The sequence below is a fragment of the Tremella mesenterica genome, assembly GCF_000271645.1.
Source record: "Tremella mesenterica DSM 1558 unplaced genomic scaffold TREMEscaffold_22, whole genome shotgun sequence".
Lineage (NCBI taxonomy): Eukaryota > Fungi > Basidiomycota > Tremellomycetes > Tremellales > Tremellaceae > Tremella > Tremella mesenterica.
The window spans coordinates 10,408-28,721 of NW_006711246.1; the positions used below are offsets into that span (position 1 = coordinate 10,408).

Consider the following 18,314-nt stretch of genomic DNA (forward strand, 5'->3'; position numbering starts at 1 on the left):
TGTGACTGAGGGATCTCAGGGCTGTCAGAACTGTTCTCAGGGCTTTTCAGAGGCATTCTGAGACTGTCTCAAAAGAATCAACCCTGTACGTCAGCCGTGTCGATCTAATGATTTCGTAATCCCATGTACTATGAAATTTGCATAAGCGCAGGTACGTGTTACCACTCGTGACTGAGGGATCTCAGGGCTGTCAGAACTGTTCTCAGGGCTTTTCAGAGGCATTCTGAGACTGTCTGAAAAGGAATCAACCCTGTACCTTCAGCCGTGTCGATTCTAATTGATTTCGTAATCCATGTACTATTGAAATTTGAATAAGCCCAGGTGCGTGTTACCACTTGTGACTGAGGGATCTCAGGGCTGTCAGTCCACTTCAGGCACCTACTTCGGCCCATTCTGAGACTGTCTCAAAAGGAATCAACCCTGTAAGTTCAGCCGTGTCAATTCTAATTGATTTCGTAATCCATGTACTATTGAAATTTGAATAAGACCAGGTGTGTGTTACTGCTCGTGCCCAAGGGATCTCAGGGCTGTCAGTCCACTTCAGGCACCTACTTTGGCCCATTCTGAGACTGTCTCAAAAGGAATGAACCCTGCACATTCAGCCGTGTCAATCCTAATTGATTTCGTAATCCATGTACTATTGAAATTTGAATAAGCGCAGGTACGTGTTACCACTCCTGACTGAGGGATCTCAGGGCTGTCACTCCACTTCAGGTACCTACTTTGGCCCATTCTCAGACTGTCTCAAAAGGAATCAACCCTGTACGTTCAGCCGTGTCGATTCTAATTGATTTCGTAATCCATGTACTATTGAAATTTGAATAAGACCAGGTGTGTGTTACTGCTCGTGCCCAAGGGATCTCAGGGCTGTCAAAACTGATTTAAGGGCTTTTCACATGCATTCTGAGACTGTCTCAAAAGGAATCAACCCTGTACGTTCAGCCGTGTCGGTTCTAATTGATTTCGTAATCCATGTACTATTGAAATTTGAATAAGCCCAGGTACGTGTTACCACTCGTGACTGAGGGATCTCAGGGCTGTCAGTCCATTTCAGGCACCTACTCTGGCCCATTCTGCGACTGTCTCAAAAGGAATGAACCCTGTACGTTCAGCCGTGTCGATTCTAATTGATTTCAAAATCCATGTACTATTGTAATTTGAATAAGCGCAGGTACGTGTTACCACTCGTGACTGAGGGAACTCAGGGCTGTCAGAACTGATTTAAGGGCTTTTCACAGGCATTCTGAGACTGTCTCAAAAGGAATCAACCCTGTACGTTCAGCCGTGTTGATTCTAATTGATTTCATAATCCATGTACTATTGAAATTTGAATAAGACCAGGTGTGTGTTACTGCTTGTGACTGAGGGATCTCAGGGCTGTCAGAACTGATTTAAGGGCTTTTCACAGGCATTCTGAGACTGTCTCAAAAGGAATGAACCCTGTACGTTCAGCCGTGTCGATTCTAATTGATTTCGTAATCCATGTACTATTGAAATTTGAATAAGACCAGGTGTGTGTTACCACTCGTGACTGAGGGATCTCAGCGCTGTCAGTCCACTTCAGGCACCTACTTTGGCCCAAGCTGAGACTGTCTCAAAAGGAATTAACCCTGCACGTTCAGCCGTGTCGATTCTAATTGATTTCGTAATCCATGTACTATTGAAATTTGAATAAGACCAGGTGTGTGTTACTGCTCGTGCCCAAGGGATCTCAGGGCTGTCAGAACTGATTTAAGGGCTTTTCAGAGGCATTCTGAGACTGTCTCAAACGGAATCAACCCTGTACGTTCAGCCGTGTCGATTCTAATTGATTTCGTAATCCATGTACTATTGAAATTTGAATAAGACCAGGTGTGTGTTACTGCTCGTGCCCAAGGGATCTCAGGGCTGTCAGAACTAATTTAAGGGCTTTTCACAGGCATTCTGAGACTGTCTCAAAAGGAATGAACCCTGTACGTTCAGCCGTGTCGATTCTAATTGATTTCGTAATCCATGTACTATTGAAATTTGAATAAGACCAGGTGTGTGTTACCACTCGTGACTGAGGGATCTCAGCGCTGTCAGTCCACTTCAGGCACCTACTTTGGCCCAAGCTGAGACTGTCTCAAAAGGAATGAACCCTGCACGTTCAGCCGTGTCGATTCTAATTGATTTCGTAATCCATGTACTATTGAAAATTGAATCAGACCAGGTGTGTGTTACTGCTCGTGACTGAGGGATCTCAGGGCTGTCAGTCCACTTCAGGCACCTACTTTGGCCCATTCTGAGACTGTCTCAAAAGGAATCAACCCTGTACGTTCAGCCGTGTGGATTCTCTTTGATTTTGTAATCCATGTACTATTGAAATTTGAATAAGACCAGGTGTGTGTTACTGCTCGTGCCCAAGGGATCTCAGGGCTGTCAGAACTGATTTAAGGGCTTTTCAGAGGCATTCTGAGACTGTCTCAAACGGAATCAACCCTGTACGTTCAGCCGTGTCGATTCTAATTGATTTCGTAATCCATGTACTATTGAAATTTGAATAAGACCAGGTGTGTGTTACTGCTTGTGACTGAGGGATCTCAGGGCTGTCAGAACTGATTTAAGGGCTTTTCACAGGCATTCTGAGACTGTCTCAAAAGGAATGAACCCAGGTGCGTGTTACCACTCGTGATTGAGGGAACTCAGGGCTGTCACTCCACTTCAGGCACCTACTTTGGCCCAATCTGAGACTGTCTCAAAAGGAATCAACCCTGTACGTTCAGCCGTGTCGATTCTAATTGATTTCGTAATCCATGTACTATTGAAATTTGAATAAGACCAGGTGTGTGTTACTGCTTGTGACTGAGGGATCTCAGGGCTGTCAGAACTGATTTAAGGGCTTTTCACAGGCATTCTGAGACTGTCTCAAAAGGAATGAACCCTGTACGTTCAGCTGTGTCGATTCTAATTGATTTTGAAATCCATGTACTATTGAAATTTGAATAAGACCAGGTGTGTGTTACCACTCGTGCCCAAGGGATCTCAGGGCTGTCAGAACTGATTTAAGGGCTTTTCACAGGCATTCTGAGACTGTCTCAAAAGGAATCAACCCTGTACGTTCAGCCGTGCCGGTTCTAATTGATTTTGTAATCCATGTACTGTTGAAATTTGAATAAGTGCAGGTACGTGTTACCTCTCGTGACTGAGGGATCTCAGGGCTGTCAGAACTGATTTAAGGGCTTTTCACAGGCATTCTGAGACTGTCTCAAAAGGAATCAACCCTGTACGTTCAGCCGTGCCGGTTCTAATTGATTTTGTAATCCATGTACTGTTGAAATTTGAATAAGTGCAGGTACGTGTTACCTCTCGTGACTGAGGGATCTCAGGGCTGTCAGAACTGATTTAAGGGCTTTTCACAGGCATTCTGAGACTGTCTCAAAAGGAACCAACCCTGTACGTTCAGCCGTGTCGATTCTAATTCATTTCGTAATCCATGTACTATTGAAATTTGAATAAGACCAGGTGTGTGTTACTGCTCGTGCCCAAGGGATCTCAGGGCTGTCAGAACTGATTTAAGGGCTTTTCATAGGCATTCTGAGACTGTCTCAAAAGGAATCAACCCTGTACGTTCAGCCGTGTCGATTCTAATTGATTTCGTAATCCATGTACTATTGAAATTCAGATAAGCCCAGGTGTGCATTACCTCTTGTGACTGGGGCAATTCTCAAAAGTTACAATGCGCAAATAAGACACAAACCCTCAAGAGTGAGGAGAGTGTCAGATGTAGAAGTAGAACTTGATAAAGACTACAATTTGAACAGAGCTGGATACAAGACACGGGAATACGAGGGGTAACACTGATGTGGGCTTAATCAGATTTCAAAAGTATGAAAACTTTGAAACTGATGGAATCCTGTGGGCTTGACCATTTGGTTTGATTCCTTTTGGGACAGGGTTTGGAATGTCTGTAATCAGCCCTCTGAAGATATCTGGCAGCACGGGGAGTGTCCCCTGGTCCAAGGGGTAACACCTTTGTGGGCTTTATCAACATTCAAAAGTTGATAAAGTTTGAAACTGAATAGAATCACGTGGGCTTGACTGGGTTGATTCCTTTTGGGACAGTGTTAGAATGTCGAGATTGAGATGCTCAATTTCGACATTCAAAGTTTGCAGTGCTGGTGGCTCGTGGCTCATTGTCATTGTCATTGCTCATGGTCATTGTCATTTTTCATTGCCCATGGAGCGTCCTCACGCTAGACGAACCCATCGGGAGGGAACACTCCTCACACCGAACACTCGTACTCGTGGTCGACCGATGGGAATGCATGAACAAATCTTTCATCAATCATCCAAACACGTCTTTGACCAAGTTGATCTCTGCCTCCAATTCCGACCGTGCACCTTTTCTCGAACAATCAAAGTCGATCAGTCTTGCGAGTCCGAGTGGATCGACGAGAACGTGACGACGTGCCACATCTCCATGAAGGGTACCTGAACGGTGAAGCGCTGAATAGATGGATATGACCGTCTCCCTGGAGTGTCAGATACGTGTCGGAAAGACGGAACAGAGACAAAACGTGAAGAGAGAACAAAGATAAAACGTGACCCCGAGCCAGAACGTGATGATGGAACCCCAGCCCAACCCAGGACGACAACGACACCGGCATTCTTGAGCATACGAGCGAACGGGGGCAAGCTAAGGCATGATCGAAATGAGACGCTCACAAAGGAACATGAGATTCGATCCCCGCATACCCCATGACGACCATGGTGACTGCCGCTCGCTCAGGATGACATAATCGATCGTTCGTTCCCACTGCATCCCACACTCCGAACAAACGAGGGATCTGATTACCCTGCAGATGGACCAGAGGTCCTCGCAGTAAGTTTATCTCGTTCCACACGGCTCGTTCAGCTTCGAGGGCGGTATAACCTTCTTCTTCTTCTCGGTCGGGATCTCGTTCTGATTCTGCCACGTCTCTGTCCCCCATCTCACCACTGACGTCTCTTTCCTCCTTGATGGGCTGACGAGTTTTGGAGAATGTGTCAAAGTTGACAAGCTTGACGGCAACGGTTTGGTCGCCCATGGTCGCTCTAAACACATCCCACAACCTGCCAGAAGAAATGTGAGCTTGGAGTCGTATGCACGATGGGGATGTCTCGGTGGAGAGCAACAGTTGCCAACCGGGCCTGTTGACAAGGGACGAGTGTGAGTGCGAGTGTTGAAATCGAGCGGTTGTTGGCAAGGACGAGGATGGTAATGGTACAGAGGTGGGATCGTCAGGGACGATGGACGTATCGTCTTTTCGGGGATGAGGAACGCTAGGTATCCAAGCAACGTTGTTTAGGAGTTTGCAATCCCACTCGTGCGTCAGATCATCCGAGAGGAATACCTTGGGATCGAATGAAAGAGAGATCACGGGAGGGAACGAGTCCTATCACGTGTGAGCGAGCTGCGCGAGGAACAAGATGAGATGCAAGAGTTCGGACGAACAGGACGATGTGCAGAGATTGGACAACGGGACAGAGCAGAGGAGGAGAGCGAGCGCGTTGGGAAAAAACGGAGACTAGACTCACGTTTGGGTCATGGTACGAGGAATTCCTACCCGACTTGACAGATGTCACGGGTGATACAGTCGTCGGAGGACTCGAACCCAGGGGCGAAGGTGATTGAGATTGATCCGAGAAGACACTGGATGATAGACAGAGCGACCGAGGTGTCAATCTCGCTCGTTTCCTCCAGCTCGCAGCCTGATCACTCGAGTGTGATAAGACGTTTTCCTCTGTTATCTCATCTGCCCCTCGCTCATCGTCCACGTCACCGTCCGTCGTGCCCCCTTGATCCTGTCCACCCGGCGGATGATCACCTTGTCGATCTCGCCCTGGCCCTTGGCCTCGGACGTCGCCGTCCCTGCCATGCCCCGACGGCCCTTGATCGTCTGGCTTCCTTTTCTTCGATCCACCCGATCTTGACTTTTGCTTTGGTGTCTTGGTTTTCGTTCGGGTCTTTCCGGGCGTGTGTGAAGTCTTTGGCCACGGAAGATAGAACCCCAACAAGCAGGATATCGGTCCCCCAGGTTCGGCCCGGCCAGGGCCCATTCCATCGTCACCCACGAACCCCAATGCGAAGATCAATTTCAGTGGCGTCCACTCGTCTCTCGACGCCACGGTTTCTCCCCATGGTGTGAGGTCGTCGGTGCTGGTGGTGATGATGGGAGAGAAATGGATGAGATCTGAGCGGACGCGGTGAACGAGGACGTAATTGGACCAGGAGGACAGAAGGATGAGACCGGTATGATTACGATTGAATTCGACGACGAGCTGAGAGGTCAGCCATGCGCGGGGGAAGAAAGGGAAACAGAGCGAGAGGAAGAGAGGAAGAGGGGGAAGAGGGGGAAGATGAGAGGAGGGACGGAATGGGAAAGAGAAGAAAGCACAGAAGGACGACCCACTTGATGTAACAACGTTGCGATGCTCTCCTGGAACTCGACAGAAAACGAACAGCTATGGTCCATGTCGGGCTGATCGAGCACAGGTCTGTCGTCTGCGTCCAACATCAACCTAGGCCAAGCGTCCTGCGCCAGAGTGGAGCGGCGTCGGAGGACAGAGACGAGGTCCAAGAGCAGGTCGGTGGTCAACAGGTCGTCCCGTTTGACTTCCCAGTGTACGACGTGCATCCGAGGACGAGGAGGCAGACCGGGGTAGGCACGGAAAAGGGCGAGATCTGTCTGGCCAGATTGTTCAAAAGGAGAGTGGTCGTCCAGAGTGGGCAGAGGGGCCACGAGCTTGTACCACTCCTTTATGGGCAGCCAGTCCACTTCGGTCTGATACAGATGATGATGCAGACCGCGAGAGGCCGTGACGAGGGTGCGGGACAGGAGCGATTGGAGCTTGGCTTCAGAGGTCAGATATTCATGCCGGACAACATCTTGAAAAGTAAGCGACCAAGATTGCACACGGCGGGACAAGGCAGACATGTCGACGGCGCCGGCCGGCTGGGACTGTGGGGAGGCGACGAGGGCGGCGAGATGGTCCAGGGGGGTTGGGGAGAAGGAGAACTTGATGGTGGAGGATGGACCTGACGATGATAGACTGGCCCTGACGGAATCCATGTCCATGGGGGTCAACGAGGTCTGATTGAGCTTGCCCCGGTAGAGATTCCGGGTGGTTGGCTGGGATGGAGGAGGTAAAGAGAAAGAGTCGAACAGGGTGGATAGCGTGGATGGCATGGTGGTGGTGGGAGTGATGGTGGTGGGAGTGGTTGTGGTGGTGGTGGGAGTGATGGTGGTGGGAGTGATAGCCGTGGTGGTGGTGGTGGTGGTAGTGGTGGTGGTGGTGGTAGGAGTGATGACACGGCACTAGCGGCGCTACGGCAAAAGTGCGTTGTGGCGGACGGCATAACCACTTGAATGTCTGTAAATACCCACGTGTATATCATCCACTCCAGTGAGTGCATGTGCATAGATGAATCCCCATCACCCCACATCCTGGTAATGTTTCTCAGTATGCTATTCGTGAATCAACTCGGTACAGGCTACAGGCATACAGTTGATACATACACCATTCAAATACAACAACTAGCGACTAGCTCGTAGTCAAAATCAAATACATGACCACACCTCACCCGGCCAATGACCAACACAACAATGTCCAACCCATCAACTGCTCCTCAAGCGGCTGCTACTGCTCCAACAGACACACGACCTCTCACTCGATCCCAAGTTCAAGGCCACAGACCACAATCTTCCTCTTTGTCTACCATCCAGCCTGACGGTACAACCCACACCACTTCTGATAAACACATTCAAGCTCTCTGTCTAGAGATCCTCTCCAACCAAATCACAGACCCATCATCCACCTTGCGCAATGCACTTTCCAATGTTCACCACATCATTGCCCGTGTCAAGAACCAAATCAGACAACTACAAGACGACTTCCAAGTCTTTGAAGGAACACACCGTGATAATATATCTGAACGGGATACTGTTACGACCTGAGAGCTAGGCAGTGACCAGGACCTGACTTCAGAGGACAATGACAATGAAGGATGAAGTGATAGCGTAGAGTGGATTGGACAATGATGACAAAGAGCACGTCAGTGCTGTAGAAGGGGATAGATCGGAAGTCACTTAAACAATGTGCGCCAGTGTAGCGAGCGCAAAGAGGAATGAGAAGAATGAGAAGGTCAGAAGTGTAACTTTTGAGAATTCATCAATGAGGAAGAGGTCTTTCAGGCACCTACTTTGGCCCATTCTGAGACTGCCTGAAAAAGAATTAACCCTGTAAGTTCAGCCGCGTTGATTCTATTTGTTTTCGAAATCCATGTACTATTGAAATTTGAATAAGCCCAGGTTTGTGTTACTACTCGTGACTGAGGGATCCCAGGGCTGTCAGATTAACTCTCAGGTCTTTCTACAGTCATTCTGAGACTGCCTGAAAAGGAGTTAACCCTGTACGTTCAGCCGTGTCGATTCTAGAAGTACGCCAAAGCCGACCCATTCTGTCGCAGTTTGTTTATCCCTCTTGCCGCTGTTCCCTCTTGTCACGGCCGTCGAACAACTACTTCTTAATAGACCGACGGTCGACGAACCTCGGCTAACTTCACGCTCTGAGTCGATGTCTCACCCAACCAGGAGGGCGCAGACGTCGAAAGGGGTGTAACTACGGCGTACTTCGGCGTAGTTACTCTAACTAGGGTTTTGATCTACTGATGGCGATGTATCTTGATTTATAGCTATCTCTATCTGTCTTTTACTACTGACAACAATCAAGGATCGCTGAAGAACTTCAGCGATCTTCTCAGCTAATATTATCTACTCCTCCTAGACGTTCATCCAACCCTCTCGCGCTTTGACGTACTTCAACGCACTTCGTCCAACTTCCCCGAGCCCTCGGCCATCCTCTTCCTCCTTCGACTAACTCCGCCTAACATCGCCGCACTTCTGCTCCCATTGTCCCTACTTAGCCTAACTCCGTCTAACTTCGCCGTACTTCTGCTCCCATTGTCCCTACTTAGACTAACTCCGCCTAACATCGCCGCACTTCTGCTCCCATTGTCCCTACCTAGCCTAACTCCGTCTAACTTCGCCGTACTTCTGCTCCCATTGTCCCTACCTAGCCTAACTCCGTCTAACTTCGCCGTACTTGGTCTCAGAAGTCCTGAGTTACGTGTAGAGTAAAGAGGTTAAGACGTGATGGGGGTTTTGATGGTCAAAGGAGGGTCATTGTTGGTAGAATAATCGAGGTGTCACGACGTAGTTCGTGACACCTCTTTGTCAGGATCTCCAAATTTGGTCTTGAGCTACTGGATAAACTTCTTGTAGTCCAGAAGATGTTGGGGAGGGTCGTCTTTAGGTAAATCCGGCTGGACAGCAAGGAGAGGAGTTTCACGCAGAAAGGAGATCATGAAAAAGATTTTTACTCGGTCGGTGGGGAATTTGCAAGTGTTGATTTCGAAATGTACTTCACACTCCGAGATGAAAGCCGTGACCTTTCTCCCCTCCATAGATCTGGGAGAGGAAGTTTCATCCCTCCACCCATCTCAGCTACTCCTGGGGTCGCCGAAGCCTGCCTCCCCGTGGCGAATCGTCCCCCTTCAGAGATCCCTTCAACTATCCCCCCCTACTGTCTCCTGCTCCTTTCTCTTCTCCTGTTCCTCTTGACTCTTTCTCTCTGCTATCATATCCAATGAGGCAGTTATTGATTGCTCTAATTATGACATAACATGCATGAGTGGTATACCTGGTATACCTCCAGCTGACAAGTGGATACTCACCCTCCCCTCTGACAGGAGGACAGTAAGTGGTTTGGAAATGCTGGTATACCAGGAGTATGTGCTGAATCTACATCTAGTTGACCAATGCCCAAATGTGTTGGAAGTAGGTCAATCAAGACTGCCACCTTGGAGCGCTATTGCTATCTCCGCACATTCCCTTGTCTCATTCATATCTAACCCCTGTCAATATTGTAGTTTCTCTTTATGCATCCTACTCCTACATCTGACAGGTTATCAGCCTGCTGCATTGCTTTTAAGACAAAATCTATCTGCTCCCGACACTTCTGAGATCCCTCCAGCATGATAACCATCAGTAGAATCATCACCCAAGTGAAGAATTTAATTTCCACTACTCCTCCTTTTGCTTGGGTATCAATAGTTGCTTCCTCAGAAGTGAACCTTGTCAATTCCCGATGGCACTCATTCAATGCGCAAAATCATCTTTTTCTCCTTCTTTTTCTAATTCCGTTCGGACTAATCCAATTGTCAATATGTCTTTGGATCTAGAAGGAGTGTCACAGCTTCCACTACTACTAGCAAGGACAGACCAACAGCAACAGCGAAACAGTCGCTTCATCAGAAGTGAATGTTTTTGATTCCAATGACACTCATTTGATGTGCAACACCGTCTTTTTTCTCTTTTTGGTTCTAACTTCCTTCAGACTACTCTGATCGTCAATATCTCTTTGAATTTGGACAGAGCATCACTGCTACTAATACTACTAGCAAGGAGAGATCAACAGCATCACCAAAACAGTCACTTCATCAGAAGTGAATGTTTTTGTTTCCCATGACACTCATTTGATGTGCAAAATTCGCTTTTTGCTTCTAACTTCCTTCAGACTACTCCGATCGTCAATATCTCTTCGGATCTGGAAAGAGCATCACTGCTTCTAATACTACTAGCAAGGAGAGACCAACAGCATCAGCAAAACAGTCACTTCATCAGAAGTGAATGTTTTTGATTCCAATGACACTCATTTGATGTGCAACACCGTCTTTTTTTGCTTTTTGCTTCTAACTTCCTTCAGACTACTCCGATCGTCAATATCTCTTCGGATCTGGAAAGAGCATCACTGCTTCTAATACTACTAGCAAGGAGAGACCAACAGCATCAGCAAAACAGTCACTTCATCAGAAGTGAATGTTTTTGATTCCAATGACACTCATTTGATGTGCAACACCGTCTTTTTTCGCTTTTTGCTTCTAACTACCTTCAGACTACTCCGATCGTCAATATCTCTTCGAATCTGGACAGAGCATCACTGCTCCTACTAATCCGAAGAGAGATGTATTTCGTTCAATATTGACTGAGTTGTGTTGATGAAGCGATTTTTCAGGCTGAAAGAGTGATATTGAAGTTGAAAATTTTCACTTTCGCTATATCTGCCTATTTGTCAATGCTATTGGTCTGTCTTTTTCGGTTATGGTGGAAGCAGTGACACTCTGTTTAGATGCGAAGAGATATCAAGTATAGGAGTAGTATTGGTGGAGATTGAGAGAGAAACGTGGTTTGAAGGAAAAAGCGAAATTTTGACTTGAGTTGAGGATTCTACTGATAGTTCTACAGATTCTAATGCTGGAGGGACCGCAAGGGGGTGTCGGGAGCAGTCAGATGTTGTCTTAAGAGCGATATTTCAGGCTCATAACCTGACAGATGTAGAAGTAGAATGCATAAAGAGTACAATATTGACAGAGGTCAGATATGAGACGAGGGAATACTCGGAAATGGTAATATTGCTACATGTGGCAGTTACCCAATTGCACCATTTCCGACACAAATTAGCAACTGCTTATGACACGAAACCACTAGAGTGACGATCCCTCAGGAAGTACTTAGCCTAGCGAACTCTTTGCAGCATGATGCGCCACTGTGGCCTCTATCATCAGTATTAATTGCAGCTTGATTGGGGGTGAGGTCAGGGAGAGAGTACAACAGCAATTCTCAAAAGTACAATGCACAAATTAGCAACTGCTTATGACACAAAACCACTAGAGTGACGATGCCTCAGGAAGTACTTAGCCTATTGTAGCAAACTCTTTGCAGCATGATGCGCCACTGTGGCCTCTATCATCAGTATTATTTGCAGCTTGAGTGGGGGTGAGGCCAGAGAGACAGTACAACAGTGATTCTCAAAAGTTTCAATGGGAACCAAGAACGTTCACTTCTGATGAAGTGACTGTTTTGCTGATGCATGAATTCTCAATTTGCTTTTTGATTATCTAAGTCCCTGCAAGACGGATTGGACTGATCTTTGCGGTGAATATCTGCACCACTACCAATGATATGTGGTGTAAGTTTTACATTAGGAACTCCAGGAACTTTGTGAAGAAATTGGATTTTGTAGCAAAAATGACTCATTTTGAATTCTCGTCGCTGTGAGTGCGTGTGCAGCAAGACTGAAAGAGGTATCATCATCATGTAGGTTCAGTTTGTCTGAAGAATCAGAATCTGATGCGGAGCCGGACTCTTCATTTTGCAATTGGTCTCTTTGCATTCCAGCATTTTGAGGTCTAGGATCTCGCTGAAGATTTTGCCAAAACTCTTGATTCTGTGCGTTTCTTTGCTCCTCAAGCTGCTCAAAGGGAGTTTGTATGCGCCCAGATGGCTGAGCTTCATTTCGGTTGATTTCGTCTTGTGGGTCTTGTGCAATTTCATTTTGAATTTCTTCCACTCCAATTGAGATAGTTGTGAAATTCGGATTTGCTTTTTGATTATCTCAGTCCCTGCAAGTCGGATTTGACTGATTTGGAGTGAATATTCTTGCCACTACCAATAATATGTGGTGTAAGTTCCAGAGTAGGGACGAGAGGAACTTTGGAGAAATCTGATTTTGTAGCAAAAATGACATCTTTTGTGATCCAAATCTTATGCGCAATGCCAAACTCTTCGCATCAGAAGACCCTGTTGTGGACTTTATCATGAGTATCAATTGCAGATTGATTGGGGCCAGGGTCAGGAGAGAGTACAACAGTGATTCTCAAAAGGTACAATGCGCAAATTAGCAACTGTTTGTGGAATTGGAACTTCTAGGTGTATTGTTTTGAATTTTGCACAACGACTTGTGAAGCAATCGGGTGAGAGCGACCGCTGTGATAGAAGCCACAACAGTGCACTCTGCTGCAAAGAGTTCCCCATTTTCAGTCGGTAGTTCTGCAGATATGACACACGGGAATACTTGAGAAGATACGCATGGGAATACATATTTGAGGAGATTCATGTACATACCTGAGGAGACACATCAGAATACTCCAACATGCAAATTGAAGATTTCAGATATTGCTTTTAATTTTGTGCAACAACCTGGAATTGGAGCAGTATTGGTGGAGATAGTGCGACAAAGAATTCACGATTTGAAGCGAAAAATGAAAGTTTTGAAGTGGGTTGATGATTCTACTGATAGTTTCTACTGATTCAAATGCTGGAGGGACCGCAGGGGGTGTCAGGAGCAGTGAGATGTTGTCTTAAAGCAATATTTCAGGCTCATAACCTGACAGATGTAGAAGTAAAATGCATACAGAGTACAATATTGACAGAGGTTAGATATGAGACGAGGGAATACGCGGAAATAGTGATAGCACTCCAATGTGGCAGTTACCGATTTCTCTATTTCCGACACTATCTATATCTGGAAGCAAATTGCATTCTTGGTGAATGGTAGGCATGCTTCAACCAGCACTTCTCACTTGTGAGCCAGTCCACAGTGTGGCAGTTCCAATTGCCACTCCCCACCACTGGTACATTAGACATGTGTCTTAAGTCAACAAAGGCCTTTAGACATTACTCTTTCTTACCAATGACATTCTAGTAATATAATCACCAATACTGACACTATTAGGTGTTTTTTGCGTTCTTTAACCTCTGTAGCTCATTTTTCCTCCAGATAACTAGGTCTGGGTGTTTTTGAGCTCGCCCCCATGGGTTCTAGCTACATGAAAAGCCAAGTTTGGGATTGGTTCAGTAGTGACAGGGTAGAGTCACCCTATGTGATCAGGTTTGCGCAAAGTCACTATTACCACCTGTTGCCAGTATTTTTTGCTAATGCGCAAATTAGGAACTGCTTAAGACACAAAACCACCAAAGTGACAATTCCGCAGGAAGTACTCCGCCAAGTGATGCAAACTCTTCGCAGCATGATGCGATACTGTGGCCTCTATCATCAGTATGAATTACAGCTTGATTGGGGCTGGGGTCAGGAAGAGAGTACAAGAGCAGATCTCAAAAGTTACAATGCACATTGAGACTGTTTGTAGAACTCAAAATCACTGATGTGACAATTTCCCAGGAAGTACTTAGGCTATTGTGGCAAACTCTTCGCAGCAGAATACCCTGTTGTGGCCGCTATCATGCCTATCAATTGCAGCTTGATTGGGGATGGGGTGAGGAAGCGAGTACAAGAGCAATTCTCAAAAGTTACAATGCGCAAATTAGCAACTGTTTGTGAAACTCAAAATCACCAAAGCGACAGTTTCTCAGGAAGTACTTAGCCTATTTTGGCAAACTCTTCGCAGAATGATGCGCTACTGTGGCCTCTATCATCAGTATCAATTGCAGCTTGATTGGGGCTGGGGTCAGGGAGAGAGTACAAGAGCAATTCTCAAAAGTTACAATGCGCAAATTAGCAACTGATTGTGAAATTGACAATCACCAAAGTGACGATTTCTCAGGAAGTACTTAGCCTATTATGGGAAATTCTTCGCAGCAGAATACTCTGTTGTGGCCTTTATCGTCTGTATCAATTGCAGGTTGTTGGGGAATGGGTCAGGGAGTGTCACAAACTACGTCGTGACACCCCTAAATCCCACCAACAACGACCCTCCTTTGACCATCAAACCTCCATCAATTCTCGACCTCTTTGGTTTACACGTATCCTAGGACATCTTAGACCAACCACGACAAAGTTAGGCGAAGTTAGACAGGTTAAGGGTAAAGGGAACCGAGGTACGATGAGGTTAGAGGATCGGGTGTTCGGTGGTTCGGGGAAGTTGGCCGAAGTGCGTCGAAGCGCGGATGGGTTGGATGAACATCTAGGAGTGGTGGATACATTTAGCTGAGAAGATCGCTGAAGTTCTTCAGCGATCCTTGATTGTTGTCAGTAGTGAAAGATTGATAGAGATAGCTACTATACAAAACGAGATACATCGCCATCAGAGAAAACCCCCAGATAGAGTAACTACGCCGAAGCTCGCCGTAGTTACACTCCTTTCGACGTCTGCGCCCTCCTGGTTGGGTGAGACATCGAATTAGGACCACCAAGTTAGCCGAGGTTCGTCGACCGTTGGTCTATTGAAAAGAAGTTATTCGACGGCCGTGACAGGGAGAGAGTACAAAAGCGAGTCTCAAAAGTTACAATACACAAATTAGCAACTGTTTGCGAAATTCAAAATCACCAAAGTGACAAATTCTCAGGAAGTTCTCTGCCAAATGATGCAAACTCTTCGCAGTCGCTCAGTTTAGCCCCAGGTAGCTAGTATTAATCTTTTCGAGCTTGTCCTCACGCACTCTATCTACATCCAAAGTCAGATTGGCAATCGTTCCATTAGTAGCAGAGTACAGTCACACTTTGTGACCAGTTTTGCGCAAAGTTACTATTACCACCTGTTGCAAGTATTCTTTGAGTGGTTCAACCCTTGTCGCTCATTTTTGCTCCAATTAACTAGGTCAGGGTGTTTTCAAGCTCGCCCTCATACGCTCTAGTAACATCAAAAGTCAGATTTGAGATCGGCATCTCCGTAGCACGGTAAAGTCACACTTTGAACACAGTTTTGCGCAAACTTACTATTGCCACCTATTGCTTTGTGCTCGCAGCTATGTTAAATGCCCACCAAGCGAATCGCTCTCGCCAGTAGGGGCTACTTTGAGTGGAAAGCATAAAAGATATTCAGTCAATGTTTGGGAGGGCAAAAATAAAGTTGGAGTTTTTGTGAGCAACAATAGTGACATATGTTACACTCACATTTCAATTATTTTGCTCTCAACTCATCAATCTCACACAACCACTCTTGCTCCTAAGCGTGTCACAACGCTGCAAGCCCTTGGGTTGTGCCCCTTGGACACTGAGAGTTCAGGGACAATACATAGCGAGACAGGTGGATACCAGGCGAGATAGGTGAGATACATAGCAAGATAGGGTGAGACATCAAGCGAGATAGGTGAGATGTTAGGTGGGATAGACGAAATCTCAGGCGAGACAAAGTGAGAAGCAAGGCAAGACAGGTGAGATGGGCGAGACATGGAGCTAGACAGTTTGCGAGCAGAACTCACTGAAAACTATATATACTGCTCATAATAGTCTCCTTGTAGTCTTTCCATTGAATTCGATGGACTCAGAAGAAAAAGGACCAAGACACATAGTAAGAGGAGCAATCCGGGAAGACTCATTATTTGGCCTCATCAAAAACGGACTAAAAGACTCAGAAGACACAGCGAACATACGACGACTAGGACTGCAATTGACACAGACACATAGCACACAGAACACACAGACCACACAGAACCTACAGATTAGCAAAGAGATCCCAGTAGTATCATGGACACAAAGCGGATTACTTCTGTACAAGAACAGAGTGGTCATACCAGAGGGACAAGCAAGATTAGAAGTGATGAAAGCAAGACACGATTCGAAATTAGTAGGACACCCTGGGAGAGACAAAACTATCACCACGGTCAAAGAAGACTATCATTGGCCGCATTTGGATGATTATATTGCTAAAAATGTGAAAGGGTGTGAGATTTGCAACTGACACAAGACTCACAGACATCAACCTTATGGACATCAAGTCTCTTTACCGGTACCTACACTCCCCTGGACAGATATCTCCATGGGTATGGTGGGACCCCTGCCAAAATCGACAGAGTTCGACGCAATTCTGGTGATAGTTGACCAACTGACCAAGATGGCTTGTCACGAGACCAACTAACCAGCATTGGGACGATATAACAGTGCCCTTCAGAGGCAGCGGTCTAAACCACTGTGCTAAAAGGCCTATTAACCGGCGGTTACTGCATACCGCCGGTCGCTGGTTAAATACCCAACCCATCCTATCACTATCACTATCAAACTGTCTTGTCACTTCGTGACATGGCTCGATTCATTTGTACAACCGGCTTGACAGCAAACAAGGTGGCCGACATATACATCAAGGAGATATTTTCTAAGCACGGGGTACCTTGAATCATCGTATCAGATAGGGGGACTCAATTTACAGCTGAAATCTGGAAGGAAATATGTCAATTCCTGGGTATAAAGAACTTGTATTCAACGGCGTACCACCCTCAAACAGACGGACAGACTGAACGAGTAAATTAACAGATGGAGATCCTACTTGGAATGTATGTGAACTACATCATGGACAATTGGGATCAACTCCTACCAGTTGCTGAGTTTGCTTATAATTGTTCTCCACATAGTAGCCATGGTCTGTGTCCATTCAAAGCGTGTTACGGCTATGTGCCACACTACGACATCCATTTGCACGATATTCGATCAAAGTCAAACAAACTAGAAAGAAAAGGGAAAGATATGGGAGACCTGCATGCGGCAGTTCAAGAGCAGGTCATAATGGATAATGAGATTAGTGGGGAATACTACAACAGAAGACACAAAGCATCCCAGAGGAATTCAGAGAGGGAGAGGAAGTACTGTTAAGTACCAAGTATCTGACTACGGAACGAGCAAGTCAAAAATTAGAAGCGAAATATGTTGGTCCTTTCCCTTTCAAGATTAAGAGGAGGGTTGGAAAGAACACTTTCGAATTGGATCTACCTCCATCAATGAGAGTGCACAATGTCTTCAATGTCACACTGTTGGAACTGTATCCTAAGGACATGATACCAGGTCGACAGACAAAGCCCCACCGCCTGTAATAATTAACGGCCAGGAGGAATTCCATGTAGAAGCAATTGTGGATAGCAGAATTCGACGGGGAAGGGAGGAATTCGAGGTAAAATGGTTAGGATACACAGGGAATGCTGCCTATGACTGGGAACCACGAGAAAATGTCGAAGATCTGGCCGTGTTTGACGAATTCCTAGAAAAGAGGAAAACAGACCCCAGAAGGAAGTGAGAATTCGATCAATACAGTCGGGTCCAAAAAGTCATGCAACTGCTTTTCATAGTAATTTGGCAGGTGAATCATGGTAGTCAACTTTGATGTGCTTTACAACACTCAGCTTAAGGTATGCATGGCTAAGGTCTTAAGACATTTCGTACATCTATCCAATCCAGATCTGTCAAGCTGCTTTTGGTTTGGATGTATGACTGAGAGTGACATGTGACAATCATATCCTGAAGGGGCACTTTTGACCATTTTGGCCAAAAACCATGATTTTTGACCAAACTGCATGATGTTCTACGTGTTTCCCAGACAAACCTCTACAATGTTGATGCGCAGCTACTTGTGGTACCTGGTAGAGGAGAATCCTGCAGATATTTTGGTAGGATTTGAGCCCCATGCATGCAGACATCTCAAAGATATGTGAGCCTCAATCTCCCACACCAATTTTCCCAGCCAGATTACTAGGAAGAGCTGTTGCATGACTTTTCAGATACGATCACGCCACCAAGCGGCAGCGAAC

The 18,314-nt window shown here is 46.2% G+C and overlaps 4 protein-coding genes across 4 annotated transcripts; 3 read left to right on the plus strand and 1 right to left on the minus strand.

The window, feature by feature from the left end:
• Positions 1-4,270: 4,270 nt before the first annotated feature.
• On the minus strand, positions 4,271-5,211 carry TREMEDRAFT_72572 (uncharacterized protein). The gene is made up of 2 exons (XM_007008451.1): positions 4,687-5,211; positions 4,271-4,493 (listed from the first exon to the last, which is right to left on the minus strand). Exons 1-2 carry the CDS (start codon positions 5,046-5,048, stop codon positions 4,307-4,309), a joined length of 549 nt encoding a protein of 182 aa, XP_007008513.1. The 5' UTR covers positions 5,049-5,211; the 3' UTR covers positions 4,271-4,306.
• A 1,256-nt stretch (positions 5,212-6,467) lies between these two features.
• On the plus strand, positions 6,468-7,255 carry TREMEDRAFT_72573 (uncharacterized protein; the record flags this gene model as incomplete). The annotated part of the gene is made up of 1 exon (XM_007008452.1): positions 6,468-7,255. The coding sequence occupies one exon, from the start codon at positions 6,468-6,470 to the stop codon at positions 7,041-7,043; it is 576 nt and encodes a 191-aa protein (XP_007008514.1). The 3' UTR covers positions 7,044-7,255.
• Positions 7,256-7,607: 352 nt separating this feature from the next.
• TREMEDRAFT_66399 (uncharacterized protein) lies at positions 7,608-7,958 on the plus strand (the record flags this gene model as incomplete). The annotated part of the gene is made up of 1 exon (XM_007008453.1): positions 7,608-7,958. The coding sequence occupies one exon, from the start codon at positions 7,608-7,610 to the stop codon at positions 7,956-7,958; it is 351 nt and encodes a 116-aa protein (XP_007008515.1).
• A 9,632-nt stretch (positions 7,959-17,590) lies between these two features.
• On the plus strand, positions 17,591-17,803 carry TREMEDRAFT_36149 (uncharacterized protein; the record flags this gene model as incomplete). The annotated part of the gene is made up of 1 exon (XM_007008444.1): positions 17,591-17,803. A coding segment is annotated over one exon (213 nt), but the record flags the coding sequence as incomplete, so codon positions are not given.
• Between the last annotated feature and the right edge of the window lie 511 nt (positions 17,804-18,314).

Coding starts and splice junctions, on each gene's coding strand:
- TREMEDRAFT_72572 (XM_007008451.1), bottom strand. CDS start 5,048: ATGGGCGACCAAACCGTTGCCGTCAAGCTTGTCAACTTTGACACATTC. Junction 4,494..4,686: donor ATCGAATCTCATGTTCCTTT/GTGAGCGTCTCA, acceptor CTGACACTCCAG/GGAGACGGTCATATCCATCT.